This window comes from Coregonus lavaretus, assembly GCF_964263955.1.
Source record: "Coregonus lavaretus genome assembly, chromosome: 10".
Classification (NCBI taxonomy): domain Eukaryota; kingdom Metazoa; phylum Chordata; class Actinopteri; order Salmoniformes; family Salmonidae; genus Coregonus; species Coregonus lavaretus.
In genome coordinates this window covers 44,182,429-44,204,015 of record NC_139997.1, presented here as the reverse complement: position 1 = coordinate 44,204,015, position 21,587 = coordinate 44,182,429, and the positions used below count along the sequence as shown (strand labels likewise).

Below are 21,587 nucleotides of genomic sequence, written 5' to 3'. Positions count from 1 at the left end.
GGTGACATGTCTGGTGAGTATGCAGGCCATGGAAGAACTGGGACATTTTCAGTTTCCAGGAATTGTGTACAGATCCTTGCGACATGGGGCCGGTCATTATCATGCTGAAACATGAGGCGATGGCGGCGGATGAATGGCATGACAATGGGCCTCAGGATCTCATCACGGTATCTCTGTGCATTCAAATTGCCATCAATAAAATGCAATTGTGTTCGTTGTCCGTAGCTTATGCCTGCCCATACCATAACCCCACTGCCCCATGGGGCACTCTGTTCACAACATTGACATCAGCAAACTGCTCGCCCACATGACACCATACATGCTGTCTGCCATCTGCCCGGTACAGTTGAAACCGGGATTCATCTGTGAAGAGCACACTTCTCCAGCATGCCAGTGGCCATCGAAGGTGAGCATTTGCCCACTGAAGTTGGTTACGACACCAAACTGCAGTCAGGTCAAAACCCTGGTGAGGACGACGAGCATGCAGATGAGCTTCCCTGAGACGGTTTCTGACAATTTGTGCAGAAATTATTCAGTTGTGCAAAACCACAGTTTCATCAGCTGTCCGGGTGGCTCGTCTCAGACCATCCCGCAGGTGAAGAAGCCGGATGTGGAGGTCTGCGGTTGTGAGGCCGGTTGGACGTACTGCCAAATTCTCTAAAATGACATTGGAAGCAGTTTTTGGTAGAGAAATTAACATTAAATTATCTGGCAACATCTCTGGTGGACATTCCTGCAGTCAGCATGTCAGTTGCATGCTCACTCAAAACTTGAGACATATGTCATTGTGTTGTGTTGTGTGACAAAACTGCACATTTTAGAGTGGCCTTTTCCTGTCCCCAGCACAAGGTGAACCTGTGTAATGATCATACTGTTTAATCAGCTTCTTGATATACCACACCTGTCAGGTGGATGAATTATCTTGGCAAAGGAGAAATGCTCATTCACAGGGATGTAAACAAATTTGTGCACCAAATTTGAGAGAAATAATATTTTTGTGCGAATGGAATATTTCTGGGATCTTTTATTTCAGCTCATGAAACATGGGACCAACACTTTACATGTTGCATTTGTATTTTTGTTCCGTATATTTTGGGTTCCATATAGAACCCTTTCCACAGAGGGTTCTACATGGAACCCAAAATGGTTCTCCTATGGGGACAGCTGAAGAACCCCTTTGGAACTCTTTTTTTCTAAGAGTGTAGTGTAAGTAGATCCAATAGAAATAGCACCGATTCTAATAATATACGTTTGTAAAGCAAATCATCCAATTTTAACTCACTTTTTTTTTTCAGATGCAAACCCTTGTGTCCTGATTCAACAGACACCTCCCTTGGTGCGTCATGGAAAGTTTCTCCCATTTCTCTCTTGCTCATTCTCCCTGTAGCTCACTCAAACTCACACACGTGCACATTTGCAGAGAAGAGGAAGAGATTTGTGAAATACACCCATTTCTAAAAATGTTTGTTATAGGAATGATATGACAGACACAACTTTAATATATTTTTATTGTCTCTATTGCCGCTTTGCACATACTTACATTTTTGCATTTAGCTCTCTTTTTTAAGACTGCCAAGCTGTCCTCAATTGTGGAAATCTCTGTCAGGGACAGCGTCCTCAGGATTATGGAGCGGTGTGTTTATAAAAAGTTGTTTGAATATTACAACATGTATTAGGATTAAGCATAAGGTGACTATTTAGAGATTAGTTCAAATGTGTAATTATCCAATTACTGTCAAATTTTTATATCCTCTTTCTTAAAACGTTTCACATTGAGGACCAATGAATTGATGTCCCACTTCAATATGAAGGGACAGAAGAGCAAACATGCCTTTACTACCACTTTTAGTAGATTCTGACTGTTCTGACTTTTAGTAGATTCTGACTGTTCTGACTTTTAGTAGATTCTACTGTGTTACTGTTCTGTCGTGTCCTGCTTGCCCACATTATACCAATCGTTATTTATTTATTTATTCTTACAGTAAGTATCATAAGAAGCCAGAAAACTCAGGAGGTTGATGTGTTGCGGGCCCTCTGGAAAGTCCTAAAATATACCCCTGACCGCCGTGGTGGAGAAGGATGCAAAGTATCTATATGAGCAAGTTTCCCTTTTTTAAAGACATCTCTAAGCTATAACTGCCACAAAATTCGTCAACTTGTACCATGGAAATACTACTCTACAAAGTTTCTTCAATAATGTCCTTTTCTAGTTTGCTTTTAAAATTGATAAAGTTGTAATGCGCTGATTCTCTTCACTGCAGATCTGACCCATCACACGACTCTTCAAGAGGGCCACTACGCTCCAGATCACCTTCTGTGTTCCCATAGGAGAACACTTTGAAAAGCCCTTTTTGGTTCCAGGTAGAATCATTTTGGTTTCAGGTAGAACCCTTTTGGGTTCTATGTAGGCCCCTTTCCACAGAGGGTTCTACATGGAAACCAAAAGGGTTCTATTTGGAACCAAAATGGCTTCTCCCTGGAACCAAAAAGGGTTCTCCTATGGGGACAGCCGATGAACCCTTTTGGAACCCTTTTTTCTAAGAGTGTAGGTAATAAGCTGTAGTCAGGTGGTCATTACCAGGTTATGATGAGGTCTTAACTATGACCAGAAGGCTACATAATATAGCACATAATATAGTAGTCAGAATTATGACAAGCTGGTCAAATTGAGGTCACAGTTATGGCCAACTGGTTGTATGGTGGTCAGAAAAATCAGTTTCAAAAACCAGTTTGCGACCAGAATTAGACATCATAAAAAGACGTCAACCAGGTTTTGCCGACTGGGATTGGTTGACAAATTGTGCCTCCCACTAGCCAGGCGACGGCTGCATAGTGCAGTTGGTGAGAAGCAACTGCAGCGACTTGAAGGCGACTTAATAAAAAACGGAGTTGGACAATTTTTCTCCCCATAATGCAAAACACAATTTGAAAGTCGGACAATTTTTCTCCCCATAATGCAAAACACAATTTGAAAGGCGGGGACCAACGATGGTCACCAACTGGACAAAATGTATCCACTCGAACGCGCCCAATAACTGGATATATGATATTTTTTTTTTTTTTTTTTTTTTTTTTGTCATTTAGCAGACGCTCTTATCCAGAGCGACTTACAGGAGCAATTAGGGTTAAGTGCCTTGCTCAAGGGCACATCGACAGACTTTTCACCTAGTTGGCTCGGGGATTAGAACCAGCGACCTTTCGGTTACTGGCACAACGCTCTTACCCACTAAGCTACCTGCCGCCCCTATGACATACTCATGCTAACCATACCTGAAATGTACCTGTAATCAGAGAGTAAGCTGTTCAGTAATATTTTCCAAAATCTTTGCTGTAATCTACACTTCGATCCTCACAGATCTTGTGTTTTGTCTTAGAACAATGTATTGTTGAAAAACAAAATGTACTAGATCTGGAGTAGGGCAAGTTGAAAGTAGTATTGTTTCTCTAATAAAGTTATGTTCCGGATGAAATGTCTCTTGGGAGAATGTAGATAGATAAATGTGTATATTGTTTGCAACGGTCAGTTTGGGCTGCCAGAAAATATATTATTCATTTAACATTAGATACGCTATATATACAAAAGTATGTGGACACCCCTTCAAATTTGTGGATTCGGCTATTTCAGCCACACCCATTGTTGACAGGTGTATACAATCGAGCACACAGCCATGCAATCTCCATAGACAGGCATTGGCAGTAGTATGGCCCGTACTGAAGAACTCAATGACTTTCAATGTGGCACCATCATAGGATGTTCATCGGGAGCTTCATGAAATGGGTTTCCATGGCCGAGCAGCCGCACACAAGCCTTGCGCAATACCAAGTGTCGGCTGGAGTGGTGTAAACTCCATATTAATGCCCATGATTTTCGAATGAGATGTTTGACAAGCAGGTGTCCACATACTTTTGGTCATGTAGTGTAGCTTGCCTACTAGTTCATTACGATTTCCTCATATTCATGTTTATTGATAGCGTCAATAATACAGGCAGGCCTACTCAATAATAATGATTTTATTACTAAAATTCTAAATATTCCAATACAAACATTTTTATATATATATAGAAAAAAAAGTTAAATATTATTGTCTACACACATCCCATCAAAATAACGCCTAGGTTATCCTACTATTTTTCAGTCAGAATGATTAATGTGAATATATAAAATCTATGGAGGAACACAACTACAGGTAGCCTACCCTACCTCAATGTGGAGTGCAATCCCAGAATCTAACAACACACTATGAATCTAAGTTTGAAGGTTTTATACAAAGCTCTTATACAGAGGACACCCACTCAATTCCCATCAGGGTTTCATGGCGTTCTTGCTAAGCTTGTCACCAAGCTGTTGGATCAAGTCAGCTAGTTCCTCTGTGGCCTGAGACTTCTCCTCCAGAAGCTCATATCGCAGGCTGGAGATGTCCTGCTTTATCTCCTTCAGCTCCCCTGCAAGGGATGCACCACAGGTTATTAATCACTCAATCCACTACAGATCCATGTCACAGCCTTGCAGTTGTAAGAATGATCAGTCTTCCGTTAAGCGGGCACAACAGCTTTCTGATCTTACATATGGATATGAATCATAAATCACCTTCGTTGATTTCGTCATTTTCACTGTCAACCTGAGCCTTTAGCACATATCGCTTAATAAGCCTCTTCATAAGTTTCTGTCAAGAAAAGAGAGAGAATCTTAACTTTAGAGACATCAGTTCAAAATGTAGCACTTCTGAGTATCGTCTGATCTTGCTAATTAATCAAATTGACTGGTATTGAGGAAGTACCTGGTATCGAGTAGGATGTTTGATGGTTTTCCTAATAGTGAAGTCATCCTGCCCTGGTGTCCTGGTTTGAGGTCTGTACTGATTGAGCTGAAACAGAACAGAAACCACACACCCATTAAAAAATCCATTAAAGACTGACAACATCTAACGAGGCAGATATACATCTGGCTACAGCCACTCCCTCAAAGCAGACTTCTGACCTTAAATCGCAAATTGATCATGGCCGTATCCTGCTGGTTGTCTTGGAGACAGGCTTTGGCCTTGCACAGCCTCACCAGACAAGCCCTTGTGCGCAGGGCTAGGTAGTAGAAGGACTTGGGGCTGGGAACCAGGTTAAATGGTGGGGGAAGAGTATGTCCCTCGTTAAAGTAGGACAGCCAGAGTTTGGCACGGGCAAACTTCCACTCCACATCAGCATCCTCCTGTTGAGATTGAGACAGACCACCAGTGTGAGCATAACTGGAGAGTGATATGAGAGAGGCAATGACTCATTTATTTTCATTTGAATTCATCTAGTATGGTCTGATCATTTTACCAGAACTGCTCGCAACAGTACACTCATAAAATGGTACATGAATACAACATAAACATAACAGTATAATACTCACACATACTCACACACATTATTTCCCTTTGACCTCAAAACAGTGATTATTGACTTTTGATTTCCTGTGAATTCCCTAGTGGTATTTAGGCCTATTGGTTCCTAGTCTCACCTCAATCTCCTGATAGGAGTGATTGATCATTGCAATCAGCATGTTGAGCAGTACGATTACCATGGTTACATTGTAGACGCCAAAGAGAACATAACCAATGTTCTCTATGAACTTATGGTCATACTTCAAGACCACAGAGATAACCTCAGACAAGCCGAAGATGGACCAAAATAGAGTCTTAAAGCTCTCCTCCACTCTGTGAACACATGTAAACATAAATAATCAAACACAACACACACAGACTAACACACAAACACACACGAGCGGTATACGCGTGGACCCTGACATTTAGAAATAACACACAAATGAATAAATACATCTACAGTTGCTTGCAAAAGTATTCACCCCCCTTGGCATTTTTCCTATTTTGTTGCCTTACAACCTGGAATAAAATTGATTTTTTTTGGGGGTTGTATCATTTGATTTACACAACATGCCTACCACTTTGAAGATGCAAAATATTTTTTTTGTGTGAAACAAACAGGAAATAAGACAAGAAAAACAGAAAACTTGAGCGTGCATAACTATTCACTCCCCCAAAGTCAATACTTTGTAGAGCCACCTTTTGCAGCAATTACAGCTGCAAGTCTCTTGGGGTATGTCTCTATAAGTTTGGCACATCTAGCCACTGGGATTTCTGCCCATTCTTCAAGGCAAAACTGCTCTAGCTCCTTCAAGTTGGATGGGTTCCGCTGGTGTACAGCAATCTTTAAGTCATACCACAGATTCTCAATTGGATTGAGGTCTGGGCTTTGACTAGGCCATTCCAAGACATTTAAATGTTTCCCCTTAAACCACTCAAGTGTTGCTTTAGAAGTATGCTTAGGATCATTGTCTGCTGGAAGGTGAACCTCCATCCCAGTCTCAAATCTCTGGAAGACTGAAACGGGTTTCCCTCAAGAATTTCCCTGTATTTAGCACCATCCATCATTCCTTCAATTCTGACCAGTTTCCCAGTCTCTGCCGATGAAAAACATCCCCACAGCATGATGCTGCCACCACCATGCTTCACTGTGAAGATGGTGTTCTCGGGGTGATGAGAGGTGTTGGGTTTGCGCCAGACATTACGTTTTACTTGATGGCCAAAAAGCTCAATTTTAGTCTCATCTGACCAGAGTACCTTCTTCCATATGTTTGGGGAGTCTCCCACATGCCTTTTGGCGAACACCAAACGCGTTTGCTTATTTTTTACCTTAAGCAATGTTTTTTTCTGGCCACTCTACCGTAAAGCCTAGCTCTGTGGAGTGTACGGCTTAAAGTGGTCCTATGGACAGATACTCCAATCTCCGCTGTGGAGCTTTGCAGCTCCTTCAGGGTTATCTTTGGTCTCTTTGTTGCCTCTCTGATTAATGCCCTCCTTACCTGGTCCGTGAGTTTTGGTGGGCGGCCCTCTCTTTGCAGGTTTATTGTGGTGCCATATTCTTTCCATTTTTTAATAATGGATTTAATGGTGCTCCGTGGGATGTTCAAAGTTTCTGATATTTTTTTATAACCCAACCCTGATCTGTACTTCTCCAAACCTTTGTCCCTGACCTGTTTGGAGAGCTCCTTGGTCTTCATGGTGCCGCTTGCTTGGTGGTGCCCCTTGCTTAGTGGTGTTGCAGATTCTGGGGCCTTTCAGAACAGGTATATACTGTATATACTGAGATCATGTGACACTTAGATTGCACATAAATCGACACTTAAATTGACCAATTTTGACTAATTTGTGTATGTCCATTACATGAACTCCAAATAAAATCAATTTAAATTACAGGTTGTAATGCAACAAAATAGGAAAAACGCCAAGGGGGATGAATACTTTTGCAAGGCACTGTACATCTCTACTTAAAGCATTTAATTTACAGGAAGAGGCAGGAGGGTACTTACGTGGTGAAGGCAGGGTTGTACTTGGCACCAAGGTAATAGGAATATAGATTGAACATGCCAATCATGAAAGCCAGGAAGACCATTATGAAGATGACCATGAACTTGAAGATGTCCTTGACCGTCCGGCCTAGGGAGATTTGAAGTGGGCCAAAGCTCTCATTGGCAGGCAAGATGTAGGCAATGCGGGAGAAACTGAGCACCACTGCAATGGAGTACAAACCCTCGGAGATGAGCTGAGGGTCGGAGGGTAACCACCTGTTCCTGGCTGAGAGAGAGAAACGGTGGTTACTATTAAATGTCCTTACCAAGGGGTGGCAGCACTTGTTCGTTTTATGACACTAAGGTTACTGTAATGCTACATACACACCCTGTTTGTCTGTAGACAGAGTTGAACCAATGCTATTATTATAATCATTTTTTAATCATAACGTATCACTGGCACTGACCATGGGTGTAGTATGCTACATTTGGAGGCAGTGAGGCGTTACTCAGGTCTATGTTGGGCATGTTGGGCACATACATATCCACATACAACTGGGCCTCAGAGGCCCTCAGGAAGGCCATGAGCCGAGCCGTGAAGGATGCCACGAAGATGGACAGCATGCCAACGTCTAGCACGTTCCACAGGTGCATGATGTACTCCCTTGGCCCATCAGCCCAGATCTCCTTACACTCCGACCAGATCATCCCTAACAAAGAGAAGAGGGCTTTTCAGTTGGTGCAAAAGCCCTCTGTTTGGAGCATACGAGTGAAATTATTTCAGTACATTCAGATTTCATTCAGATTATACCGTGGTAAAGAGATATGACCAAGGAGATATGAATAGACTGGATAATAATGTCTCTCCCACAAAAGCAGCTGTTTGTAAATCAGAGTAATTTACCAATCACCCAATTCATGATGAGCATCTCAGTCCAGGAGAATTGACTGGTTTTGACCCTGAACACCTGAAGAGGGTGGTCTGTTATAGTCTCGTTGGGAAGGTTCTTGACCCCCTCGAAGCGGTCCGAGGCATTGATTACCAGCAGCCCAAGAAAGATGGTGAATGAAACAGCATGGGCCACAAACTTCATGAAGGGGCTACGGAGAATCTGACCGAACTGATACAGAGGAAATCAACCACATAAACGGCAACCATCAACCTCATGATATAAACATATCATATTTTTGTAATATAAAACGTGTTAATGAGTGATTCTGAGAAAACGATAGAAAGGGGATTGTGAATGTACCTTACTGCAGGGCACTATCCAGTATGCCATTGAGATGAAAGGAAGGCCGATTGCCACTCCCAGGACTATCCAGCATTTCACCCCAACAGACTGCTGCCTAAGTCCAGCTAGGTTCTCATACCACAGGGTCAGGAGCTGCTGCTGGCAGTTAGGATGGGCCACAAACTAGAGACATGATGAAAAATAACTTTGACATACTACAACATTGATAACCAGAGGCAGAGGGTGACTGCTTTGTCGTTGTAGAATCCCTACATTGATGGTTGTTAAACAGCTGTAAAACACCTATTTCATTTAGGTCCCATTCCAGTTTTTCTTTATAATAAACCCTTTATAGGGGACGGGTAGAATGGGATAATGTAATCAAAAGTGTGTTTCTCATTGTGCCCTTGAGATTGATTGCTATTCAAATTAAGAATTGTGTTAAAGACACAATTACAGAGACGCACAAAGACATAAACCCCATTTACATTTTAGTCATTTAGCAGACGCTCTTATCCAGAGCGACTTACAGTTAGTGAGTGCATACATTTTCATACTAGTCCCCCGTGGGAAACGAACCCACAACGCTGGCGTTGCAAGCGCCATGCTCTACCAACTGAGCTACACTGGACTACAGAGGGAGATTAACATTTTAAATGGCCTTTTGAAAAATATATAATGTTTGATTTCAGGTTGAGTGATTCAGCTAACCTTCTTGACCTCGTACTTAATGGCCAGTTTGACCCGACTGAGGCAGGGTCGACTGTGATCGCCGGGCAGAGCTTGGTCCACATCCCCATTCAAAATGGCCTCCACCTCCTCCGTGTCTCTGCATAAGTCAAGCACTCCCACCACAAAGTCCTTACACTGCATGGACAGCTTCCTGTAGTCATTCTACACAGAGAGAAGAGAGAGAGAGAGAATTCTGTAAGAATGATTGAAAAAACTCCAGGGGTCACATCTTTTGATGGATTGTTATATGGTAGTCTCTCACTTTTTGGTCTGCATGCAAAATATTCTAATAGAAACCTGGAAAACCACAGATCAACCGTTTCTGCACTGACAAATACTGCATATATTATCTTCTCTCATTAAGGCAGGGTGTGTGAGAGTGTGAGTTTGAATGCCAATGTTTGTCACACATTTTGGTTCTTTATAATGAGCATACATTGTGTGTTTGTGCGCACACATTTCTACATGTCTTTCTGAGGCTGTGTGTGTGTGTCTTTGTGGCTAAGTTCATACCCATGTTAATCCTCAACCCAAACTATCTTTTTGTTTGATTAGCCTGATTACTGAGAGGTCAGTAATCAGGACAAAATAACAAAAAGATTAGACTGAACTCTCTGTGGATTACTTTTAATTAACAGCTCCCTCATACAATAACAGGAGGATTCAGGGCCGGCCCTAGGTATAAGCGACTGCTTAGGGCCCCCCACCATTTTTCGTTGTTGCAAAATCTCTCCGCCCCATAGCAAAATGTGTAGTATTGCAGCAAACTTGCTTTAAAACTGAAGAAAAAAAATTACTTAGGGCCCAAAAAAGGCTGCCAGGAGTCAACAGACTGGATATGAAAATCCTTGATTAGACTTGTTCTTCTCTCACTGATTCCCAGAATTGAATTCCCCTTTGAGTGCAGGTGGCTTATCTACAGGCACATGCACAGATAGAGGTCTAAGGGTGCCTGAGCATCTGTCCTTTTGCCCTCCTATGAGAAAAGTGCCCTTCAGATTGGTGGCATTTTAAATTATTAAATTTTTATTTCCCTTATAGTCTATTTTCTCTCTTGTTAATTCAATACATTGCCCATCAAACTAGCTATAGTAATTTCTCATTTTTGAATCTAGGAGTGCCCACTGCACTCGTCCTGCAGGCAGAAGCTACCGGCGCTGAACGGTAGTGTAGTAGTTACTACCTTTTAAATTACGTGTCATCTCACAGTCAGGAACAGGGAAGGCTTTAATTTAACTGTTTGTTAGTAGGCCTAAAAGGCAAATGTCAGCAGCAGAACAAATTCCAATCACTGATTCTCTTATGTGTCGGACCCCAGGAAGACTAGCTGTCGCCAATGGCGTCGGCTAATGGGGATCCCAATTAAATCTCAATCTAAAGACTAGTTAGATTGTTTCAACAGAATAGCTAACTAGCTAGCTAATTAGCTGATTTACATGATCTACAGCCCACCCCTGTTTTCCCTCTCTTTGAGCAGTAGGCTATAATAAAGGTCTGTGCTAAAAAATATACTGTATGTTAAAATTTGGCTAGACATCGTGATAATTTCTAACCCATGTCACAAGGTCAATGACTGATTTGAGCGTGTTCCCAATCTTCATTTTCTCAGAGCGGGATCCAATAATATAAGAGTGTTTCATTTGTGGGAGTGTACTGTACATTAACTACATCTAGAGAGAGAGGGAAAGGGAAAGAGATGTGTGAGAATTATTTAAATGAGGCAAACCCTAGGGGTCACGTGTCAGTCTCTCACTTTTTGGTCTGCATGTAAAATATTCCAATAAAAACCTGGAAAACCAGAGACCAACCTTTTCTGCACTGACAAACACTGTGTATATTTCATTAAGGCAGGGTGTGAGAGTGTGAGTTTGCATTCCAATGTTTGTGTTTGTCACACATAATGGTTCTTTATAACGAGAATGACCTGTGTGTGTGCGTCTGTGTGTGTTGGTGTGCGTGTGTGTTTGTGTACTGTGTGGCTCAGTTGGTAGAGCATGGTGCGTGCAACCCCAGGGTTGCGGGTTCAATTCCCACGGGGGACCAGTACGAAAAGAAAAAAAGTATGAAAATGTATGCTTTGGATAAGAGTGTCTGCTAAATTATTAAAATGTAGAAAGAGGAGATACTGTATTTGTGTGTCTACATTCATACCCAATGACTCATTTGAGCGTGTTCCCAATCTTCATTTTCTCAAAGCGGGTTCCAATAATATAAGTGTGTCAACACTCCAATAATATTTGAGTGTAGTGCACATGTACTACCTGATTTGATCTCTTCCCAATTAATCATGCCTGTGTGATCAAAAGACTGAAATCAGCTCTAGGGCTTTCAGAAATATCTACACAAAGCTTTGAGCCCATATTGCAAAATTAGTGAGCGGGAGGAGAGCATATGAGAGAGAAAGCAAGCCAATACATTACACAGATGAAAATATCCTTTAGCAGTAAACCCACTTCTTTCAATCCTCAAGCTTCTCTTTATGTTTCTCACCTTGAACTCAGTCTCGATGTTGGCGAGGCGAGCCAGCTCGTTGCTGAGCTCCAGAGCGGTGAATACAGGGTCCTCACTAGACAGGGACAGGTAGGCAGCGCTGGCCAGCCCTTTATAAGCATTCATCCTGGAGCGGGAGTGGCTGAACGAGTCACGGCACTGCTTGTCATGACACTCACTACACTTACAGAAGTAGTCATGGGGCTTCTCGATACGCGCTCCCTTCATCAACAGAGTGTGGACTATCTCATACTCCTGGCAGTGTGCAGCCAGGATGACCGGGGTCACGTCATGGGAGAAACGCGTGCCGTCTTCGTCGTAGGCATAAAAGTCATCATCTCGTAGCTCCTGCTCCAGGGGGCTTAGGGTGAGGCGCAGCCCACCTCTGAATGCAGGGTGGGCCAGGATAGCCTCTACGATACGCACATAGCCCTTACTGATGGCCAATAGGAGGCCATCGCCCACACGAGCCAGACCCTCCTTCTTCAGCAGCAGCTCTGTTACCTCCAAGTGCTCATTACCCACGGCCAACTGCAGTGCATTCTGGCCCATGTAGTCCACAGAGTTGACGTTGAGGGTCTTGGACTCCTCCAGCATCTTACGCACCACTGGGATGTTCCCGTACTCAGCAGCGTCCAGGAAGCGCTCCTCCTCTGTAGTGAGACTGGTGCCCCGCTCACTGAACATGTAGGCTGGCCCACGGATAGCCTGCCGACGACCCTTCTCTCGCACAGTAGTTTTTCTATGGTGCATGGTCTCAACTCTGAATGGAGAAAGACGGTGAAAAAAAACTATTCAGACCACAAGGAAAATCACAGGAATTGAAGAGAAAAGTGAGAAAAAAACACAACATTCAGTGCAGATGTTTACACTTTTCAAAATGATAGTCAAGGAGTGCTTGGATACTTTTTGTTTTCTGCAATGGCATGATTATGTAATTTCAGCATGTATAATTAAGCAATAAGGCCCGAGGAAGTGTGGTATATGGCCAATATACCACAGCTAAGAGCTGTGCCTGGACACAGCCCTTAGTCATGGTATATTGGTCATACAGTGAGGGAAAAAAGTATTTGATCCCCTGCTGATTTTGTACGTTTGCCCACTGACAAAGAAATGATAAGTCTATAATTTTAATGGTAGGTTTATTTTAACAGTGAGAGACAGAATAACAACAAAAAGACAGAATAACAACAAAAAGATCCAGTTATAAATCGATATGCATTTTAATGAGGGAAATAAGTATTTGACCCCCTCTCAATCAGAAAGATTTCTGTCTCCCAGGTGTCTTTTATACAGGTAACGAGCTGAGATTAGGAGCACACTCTTAAAGGCAGTGCTCCTAATCTCAGTTTGTTACCTGTATAAAAGACACCTGTCCACAGAAGCAATCAATCAATCAGATTCCAAACTCTCCACCATGGCCAAGACCAAAGAGCTATCCAAGGATGTCAGGGACAAGATTGTAGACCTACACAAGGCTGGAATGGGCTACAAGACCATCGCCAAGCAGCTTGGTGAGAAGGTGACAACATTTACATTTACATTTTAGTCATTTAGCAGACGCTCTTATCCAGAGCGACTTACAGGAGCAATTAGGGTTAAGTGCCTTGCTCAAGGGCACATTTACGTCATTTAGCAGACGCTCTTATCCAGAGCGACTCACAAATTGGTGCATTCACCCTATAGCCAGTGGGATAACCACGAATAATCGCACAACAGTTGGTGCGATTATTCGCAAATGGAAGAAACACAAAATAACTGTCAATCTCCCTCGGCCTGGGGCTCCATGCAAGATCTCACCTCGTGGAGTTGCAATGATCATGACAACGGTGAGGAATCAGCCCAGAACTACACGTGAGGATCTTGTCAATGATCTCAAGGCAGCTGGGACCATAGTCACCAAGAAAACAATTGATAACACACTACGCCGTGAAGGACTGAAATCCTGCAGCGCCCGCAAGGTCCTCCTGCTCAAGAAAGCACATATACATGCCCGTCTGAAGTTTGCCAATGAACATCTGAATGATTCAGAGGAGAACTGGGTGAAAGTGTTGTGGTCAGATGAGACCAAAATTGAGCTCTTTGGCATCAACTCAACTCGCCGTGTTTGGAGGAGGAGGAATGCTGCCTATGACCCCAAGAACACCATCCCCACCGTCAAACATGGAGGTGGAAACATTATGCTTTGGGGGTGTTTTTCTGCTAAGGGGACAGGACAACTTCACCGCATCAAAGGGACGATGGAGGGGCCATGTACCGTAAAATCTTGGGTGAGAACCTCCTTCCCTCAGACAGGGCATTGAAAATGGGTTGTGGATGGGTATTCCAGCAGGACAATGACCCAAAACACACGGCCAAGGCAACAAAGGAGTGGCTCAAGAAGAAGCACATTAAGGTCCTGGAGTGGCCTAGCCAACTCCAGACCTTGCCAAACGTCAGCCTCGAAACCTTAATGACTTGGAGAAGATCTGCAAAGAGGAGTGGGACAAAATCCCTCCTGAGATGTGAGCAAACCTGGTGGCCAACTACAAGAAACGTCTGACCTCTGTGATTGCCAACAAGGGTTTTGCCACCAAGTACTAAGTTATGTTTTGCAGAGTGGTCAAATACTTATTTTCCTCATTAAAATGCAAATCAATTCATCACATTTTTGACATGCGTTTTTCTGGATCTTTTTGTTGTTATTCTGTCTCTCACTGTTCAAATAAACCTACCATTAAAATTATAGACTGATCATTTCTTTGTCAGTGGGGGATCAAATACTTTTTTCCCTCACTGTATACCACAAACCCAGAGGTGCCTTATTGCTATCATAAACTGTTTACCAACGTAATTAGAGCAGTAAAAATAAATATTTTGTCGTACCCATGGTATACGGTCTGATTTACCACAGCTGTCAGCCAATCAGCATTCAGGGCTTGAACCACCCAGTTTATAATACACAACATCCTTGGTCTGCTGAGTTTTTTTATTGAGCCATTGTATGACAGGTGTCGGTCTCTCTATGGAGAGAGGTGTGATCGGCATCTGTTGAATTCTGACGGCTTTGATTGAAAGCCAGATGTTTGTTGTACATTACTAGCTAAGCAAAACATATCCTGAAGTCACTGATGGGGACTTCTGTCTCAATCCAGTCCTCTCTATATAGGGTTCATATGCCCAGTTAAATAAATGCAGCCTCATGGTGTTCTTCAAGTAACCTACACTCAGAAAGCTGTCCAATCTGTTTCAGTCCAATGACAGCTGCCCAGCTACTTGTTAAATGAAGCGGAAGGATGGGCCCGGGGAAATGTTACCACTCTAAATTTCATAAATGGGGCTATGGATGCATGGCCTGACAGTCCATGCGATCAACAGGATACAATAGTTTTACACATATTTGGCTATATTATGTTTGTTTGCAAATACTCCAAATGGGAGTGTTATAAATAATATGAATATCATAAACAGGCCTACTCATAATTTGGGTTATATAAAGGTAAGACAGGTGTAGGAAGATAGTTGTACTAGACTGATGAGCAGTGGCGACCCGTCATCGTATTTTTTCATTTCTTCTGTTTTGCATGTTATTTTGACATTAATACGTGTCACATATCAGTTTGCAAACAATGTAAAAAAAAAAAAATCATTGAGTTAATAAAGCCGCATACAAACATGGTCTCTGTTTTGCTTTCTTGAGTAAGGCAGCTCCAAAATGCAGGTGTTTCAGCCTAGCTCAGTGCTTTCTGTGGTGGAGGGGCAGCCAATGGAAAATACGGAGCGAGGGGTTGGTAATGTGCTCTAGTTGCGCCGTGATTGGCTCAGTGTTCTGTCACTCATGGGGACACTACATCACCGCAAAACCTCTGGGGAGAGCTCTAAAATTCAAGCCCCTTGGGTGCTGCCATAGACTTACATTAGAAGTGTCCATCCAAGAAGGCTCAAGGTCATTGGCCACAGATAAAAGGACGTCAAATCACGTTATATCTACCGTAGCTTTGATTGGGCTGATCATGTCAACATCATACTTTCAAAATCTTAGCTAGCAAGCTAGACAAGTAGTCATCATCATGAATCAAGTCGACAATCTACTGGCAAATCCTTTTCAATCCTTGTCATATGAAGATAAATTATAGATAAACGTATCAATGCTCATCGGCCATAGGACATAAATATTACACAACAAGTTGGAAATCACAAATTCAACAATGAGTGGTTTGGAAGGATTCAGTGGCTAACTGCAAGCGTTGCAAAGCAATCACTAGCCTGCTATTCAGTGGAGTGGGTGTGTGGTCCAAGTCTGGGTTTAAAGGTCTCTTTTCCAAGCTTAAAAGGATAAACATTCAACACAATGGGCCAGAAAAGGTTAAATGCATTGGCCATGCTGTCAATACAGCATGACTTCTGCCACGTTTAAAAAACAACTGGGAACTCAGAAAAAAACGAGCGCCGACTGGGAAAATACGTTTTGAACGGTCATCCAACTAGGAATTCCATGTCGGGAACACTAGAGCTCCGACCTGAAGATCACAGACGTCATGATTCGACCTTGTTTTTTTCCCAGCTGTCTTGAAAGCACCATAAATCCAGAGGATGCCAGACTTTGATGACAAAATCTTCCCACAAGGACCAACATGCCACCTTCCTGTTCATTGTCTGCTTATATGCCCCCTTTATTTATCCTACGGTTCTGACTTGGTGTACAGGGAGAACACTGTAAGAACGGCCCATGTTCTGAATTCTGTCACTGTACATTTCAAAAGTGCTGAACAAATAGTTATATTGACTACATCCATCTTAGCTCGCTAATTAATGTCTTCATTGAAATTACGGATTGCCTCTTATCTGCTCGTTGTCCCCTTATGCCATAGTTTGTACATCTCAATTGTCAGTAGAAACCATATTTGTTTACATACACCTTAGCCAAATACATTTACAGTATCTCACAAAAGTGAGTACACCCCTCAAATTTTTGAAAATATTTGAGTATATCTTTTCATGTGACAACACTGAAGAAATGACACTTTGCTACAATGTAAAGTAGTGAGTGTACAGCTTGTATAACAGTGTACATTTGCTGTCTCCTCAAAATAACTCAACACACAGCCATTAATGTCTAAACCGCTGGCAACAAAAGTGAGTACACCCCTAAGTGAAAATGTCAAAATTGGGCCCAATTAGCCATTTTCCCTCCCCGGTGTCATGTGACTCGTTAGTGTTACAAGGTCTCAGGTGTGAATGGGGAGCAGGTGTGTTAAATTTGGTGTCATCGCTCTCACACTCCATCATACTGGTCACTGGAAGTTCAACATGGCACCTCATGGCAAAGAACTCTCTGAGGATCTGAAAAAAAGAATTGTTGCTCTACATAAAGATGGCCTGGGCTATAAGAAGATTGCCAAGACCCTGAAACTGAGCTGCAGCACGGTGGCCAAGACCATACAGCAGTTTAACAGGACAGGTTCCACTCAGAACAGGCCTCGCCATGGTCGACCAAAGAAGTTGAGTGCACGTGCTCAGCGTCATATCCAGAGGTTGTCTTTGGGAAATAGACGTATGAGTGCTGCCAGCATTGCTGCAGAGGTTGAAGGGGTGTGGGGTCAGCCTGTCAGTGCTCAGACCATACGCCGCACACTGCATCAAATTGGTCTGCATGGCTGTCGTCCCAGAAGAAAGCCTCTTCTAAAGATGATGCACAAGAAAGCCCGTTTGCTGAAGACAAGCAGACTAAGGACATGGATTACTGGAACCATGTCCTGTGGTCTGATGAGACCAAGATAAACTTATTTGGTTCAGATGGTGTCAATCGTGTGTGGCGGCAACCAGGTGAGGAGTACAAAGACAAGTGTGTCTTGCCTACAGTCAAGTATGGTGGTGGGAGTGTCATGGTCTGGGGCTGCATGAGTGCTGCCGGCACTGGGGAGCTACAGTTCATTGAGGGAACCATGAATGCCAACATGTACTGTGACATACTGAAGCAGAGCATGATCCCCTCCCTTCGGAGACTGGGCCGCAGGGCAGTATTCCAACATGATAACGACCCCAAACACACCTCCAAGACAACAACTGCCTTGCTAAAGAAGCTGAGGGTAAAGGTGATGGACTGGCCAAGCATGTCTCCAGACCTAAACACTATTGAGCATATGTGGGGCATCCTCAAACGGAAGGTGGAGGAGTGCAAGGTCTCTAACATCCACCAGCTCCGTGATGTCGTCATGGAGGAGTGGAAGAGGACTCCAGTGGCAACCTGTGAAGCTCTGGTGAAGCTCTGGTGAACTGGTTAAGGCAGTGCAGGAAAATGATGGTGGCCACACAAAATATTGACACTGGGCCCAATTTGGACATTTTCAATTAGGGGTATACTCACTTTTGTTGCCAGCGGTTTAGACATTAATGGCTGTGTGTTGAGTTATTTTGAGGGGACAGCACATTTACACTGTTATACAAGCTGTACACTCACTACTTTACATTGTAGCAAAGTGTCATTTCTTCAGTGTTGTCACATGAAAAGATATACTCAAATATTTACAAAAATGTGAGGGGTGTACTCACTTTTGTGAGATACTATATATTCAGTTTTTCACAATTCCTGACATTTAATCCTAGTACATATTGCCTGTCTTAGGTCAGTTTGGATCACCACTTTATTTTAAGAATGTGAAATGTCAGAATAATCGTACAGAGAATTATTTATTTCAGCTTTTATTTATTTCATCACATTCCCAGTGGGTCAGAAGCTTACATACACTCAATTAGTATTTGGTAGCATTGCCTTTAAATTGTTTAACTTGGGTCAAACTTTTTGGGTAGCCTTCAACAAGCTTCCCACAATAAGTTGGGTGAATTTAGGCTCATTCCTCCTGACAGAGCTGGTGTAACTGAGTCAGGTTTGTAGGCCTCCTTGCTCGCACATGCTTTTTCAGTTCTGCCCACAAATGTTCTATAGGATTGAGGTCAGGGCTTTGTGATGGCCACTCCAATACCTTGACTTTGTTGTGCTTAAGCCATTTTACCACAACATGTGAAGTATGCTTGGGGTCATTGTCCATTTGGAAGACCTATTTGCGACCAAGTTTTAACTTCCTGACTGATGTCTTGAGATGCTGCTTCAATATATCCACATAACTTTCCTTCCTCATGATGCCATCTATTTTGTGAAGCGTACCAGTCCCTCCTGCAGCAAAGCACCCCCACAGCATCATGCTGCCACCCCTGTGCTTCACGGTTGGGATGGTGTTCTTCTGCTTGCAAGCGGCCCCCTTTTTCCTCCAAACATAACGATGGTCATTATGGCCAAACAGCTCTATTTTTGTTTCATCAGACCAGAGGACATTTCTCAAAAAAGTACGATCTTTGTCCCCATGTGCAGTTGCAATCCGTAGTCTGTCTTTTTTATGGTAGTTTTGGAGCAGTGGCTTCTTCCTTGCTGAGCGGCCTTTCAGGTTATGTCGATATAGGACTCGTTTTACGGTGGACATAGATACTTTTGTACCAGTTTCCTCCAGCATCTTCACCAGGTCCTTTGCTGTTGTTCTGGGATTGATTTGCACTTTTCGCACCAAAGTACGTTCATCTCTAGGAGACAGAATGCGTCTCCTTCCTGAGCGGTATGACGGCTGCATGGTCCCATGGTGTTTATACTTGCGTACTATTGTTTGTACAGATGAACGTGGTACCTTCAGGCGTTTGGAAATTGCTCCCAAGGATGAACCAGACTTGTGGAGGTCTACCATTTTTTTCTGAGGTCTTGGCTGATTTCTTTTGATTTTCTCATGATGTCAAGCAAAGAGGCACTGAGTTTGAAGATAGGCCTTGAAATACATCCACAAGTACACCTCCAATTGACTCAAATTAGAAGTTTCTAAAGCCATGACATAATTTCTGGAATTTTCCAAGCTGTTGAAAGGCACAGTCAACTTAGTGTATGTAAACTTCTGACCCACTGGAATTGTGATACAGTGAATTATAAGTGAAATAATCTGTCTGTAAACAATTGTTGGAAAAATGACTTGTGTCATGCACAAAGTAGATGTCCTAACCGACTTGCCAAAACTATAGTTTGTTAACAAGAAATGTGTGGAGTGGTTGAAAAAACGAGGTTTAATGACTCCAACCTAAGTGTATGTAAACTTCCGACTTCAACTGTATATGTTATTATTCAGGAATATGGCTATCCTATATTACATTATAAGACCATTGAACAGCACGACATATCCCAGATTGTGCATTGTATTAATATTAAGAATTTCAAGAAGGCGGTGTAGCCTGCCATATAAAACAACCAAGAAAAATTATTAATTTAAAGAGGCACGATGCAGAAATCGCTTCCCCATTTCCTGGTTGCTAAAATTCTAATAGTTGTTTTATTTTTTATTTTATTTAACCTTTATTTAACAGGCAAGTCAGTTAAGAACAAATTCGTATTTACAATGACGGCCTACCCCGTCCAACGCCCTATGGGACTCCCAATCAAGGCCGGATTGTGATACAGGGTCTGTAGTGACGCCTCTAGCTCTGAGATGCAGTGCCTTAAACCGCTGCGCCACTCGGGATTACCCCTTCTCTTAATTTCAGTTTATGTGACAAAAGAAGCAAGTATAATGTAGAGAATCATTTTACCATTTAAACCGCTGTGAAATGTCTTTCCATAACCAAATATATATATATTTTCAGCTGTTTGATGCTGGCATACAAAACCAAAAGTTAAAGACACAAAAACGAAACTTGAGAAAAGGAAGCATAGAAATAGTGCTCATAGAACATATCTACCCCTTCTTAGACTTTCAACGATAATGACAGATCTATTACAAAGATTTCTATGTGAATTTGGTTGGGTCCCAAAAAGTTACATATTGCACCTTTAAACATTGACATTTTGCTCATTATAAATGGCAAGCTTGTTCCTTTGATTTCATATCAAATGTCGAACAAAAATCAAAGTGACTTCTCCACTGAGCCACCCTGAAGTATAAGGGCTATTCTTGCTAATAGGACAAAATGTCCTGATTCTATTATGATGGTTATTTATCTCCCAAGTGTCGCACTTACGTTTTCTGAGGTAAGTTGCTGTGATCAAACTCAGAATGATCCCACTGACTTTCGAAATCGTGGGCCCCGACATCTGAAGTCCTAGGGATTTCTTCTACTTGAGTATGATATGCACCGTTGTGGTCCTCGTATGTATTCATCGACACGATTTCTTGGTCGTGATTGTCGGCGTCGCTGTATACCGTGTTATCATACCACTCTCCTCTCGGATTCTCTCGTCGTCTGTACAAAGCATCCGAAAGAGTCATACATCGGGTTAAAGTTGGGGGATTTAAAAGCGGGGTATCATCGACAACAGTGGATGGTAACGGTTGTGGATCAACCTCCCACTGCTCAGGTGCGCTCTCATGGCCTTCGTCTCTATTGGGTGGGGAGGAAACCGCCGCTGCTCTCATCACGAGTGTGTGGCTTCAGGGTGGTTCCAACAGTCTTCTCCTAGTCTAGTCCTGGTTCTGAAACAAAAAGATGCACCAAATAGCTACCAATAAATCACTCTTGAGCAGTCACAATAATTTGAAGTCCTGGTTCTGAAACAAAAAGATGCACCAAATAGCTACTAATAAATCACTCTTGAGCAGTCACAATAATTTGAGAGCAAATATCTCACTCACTCTATGCAATGGATATACATCTGGTCTAAACTGCAATCCAAATCAATTGAGACCCTTTTGTCTGTCAGCTAGTGGTAATCAAAACGGGTTTATATTTTTCATCAACTCGTCTCCAAAAAGGTTGACATAAACTAAACTCCTGTGTGATCT

General features: G+C 42.6%; 1 protein-coding gene across 1 annotated transcript; it reads right to left on the bottom strand.

Moving 5' to 3' along the window:
• Positions 1-4,303: 4,303 nt before the first annotated feature.
• Positions 4,304-21,221, bottom strand: LOC311135540 (short transient receptor potential channel 7-like; the record flags this gene model as incomplete). Its single annotated transcript, XM_084169549.1, has 12 exons — positions 4,304-4,443; positions 4,589-4,664; positions 4,779-4,865; positions 4,979-5,200; positions 5,495-5,690; positions 7,364-7,624; positions 7,806-8,052; positions 8,247-8,463; positions 8,596-8,760; positions 9,289-9,471; positions 11,800-12,562; positions 20,827-21,221. The coding sequence occupies 12 exons, from the start codon at positions 21,219-21,221 to the stop codon at positions 4,304-4,306; spliced, it is 2,952 nt and encodes a 983-aa protein (XP_084025675.1).
• Between the last annotated feature and the right edge of the window lie 366 nt (positions 21,222-21,587).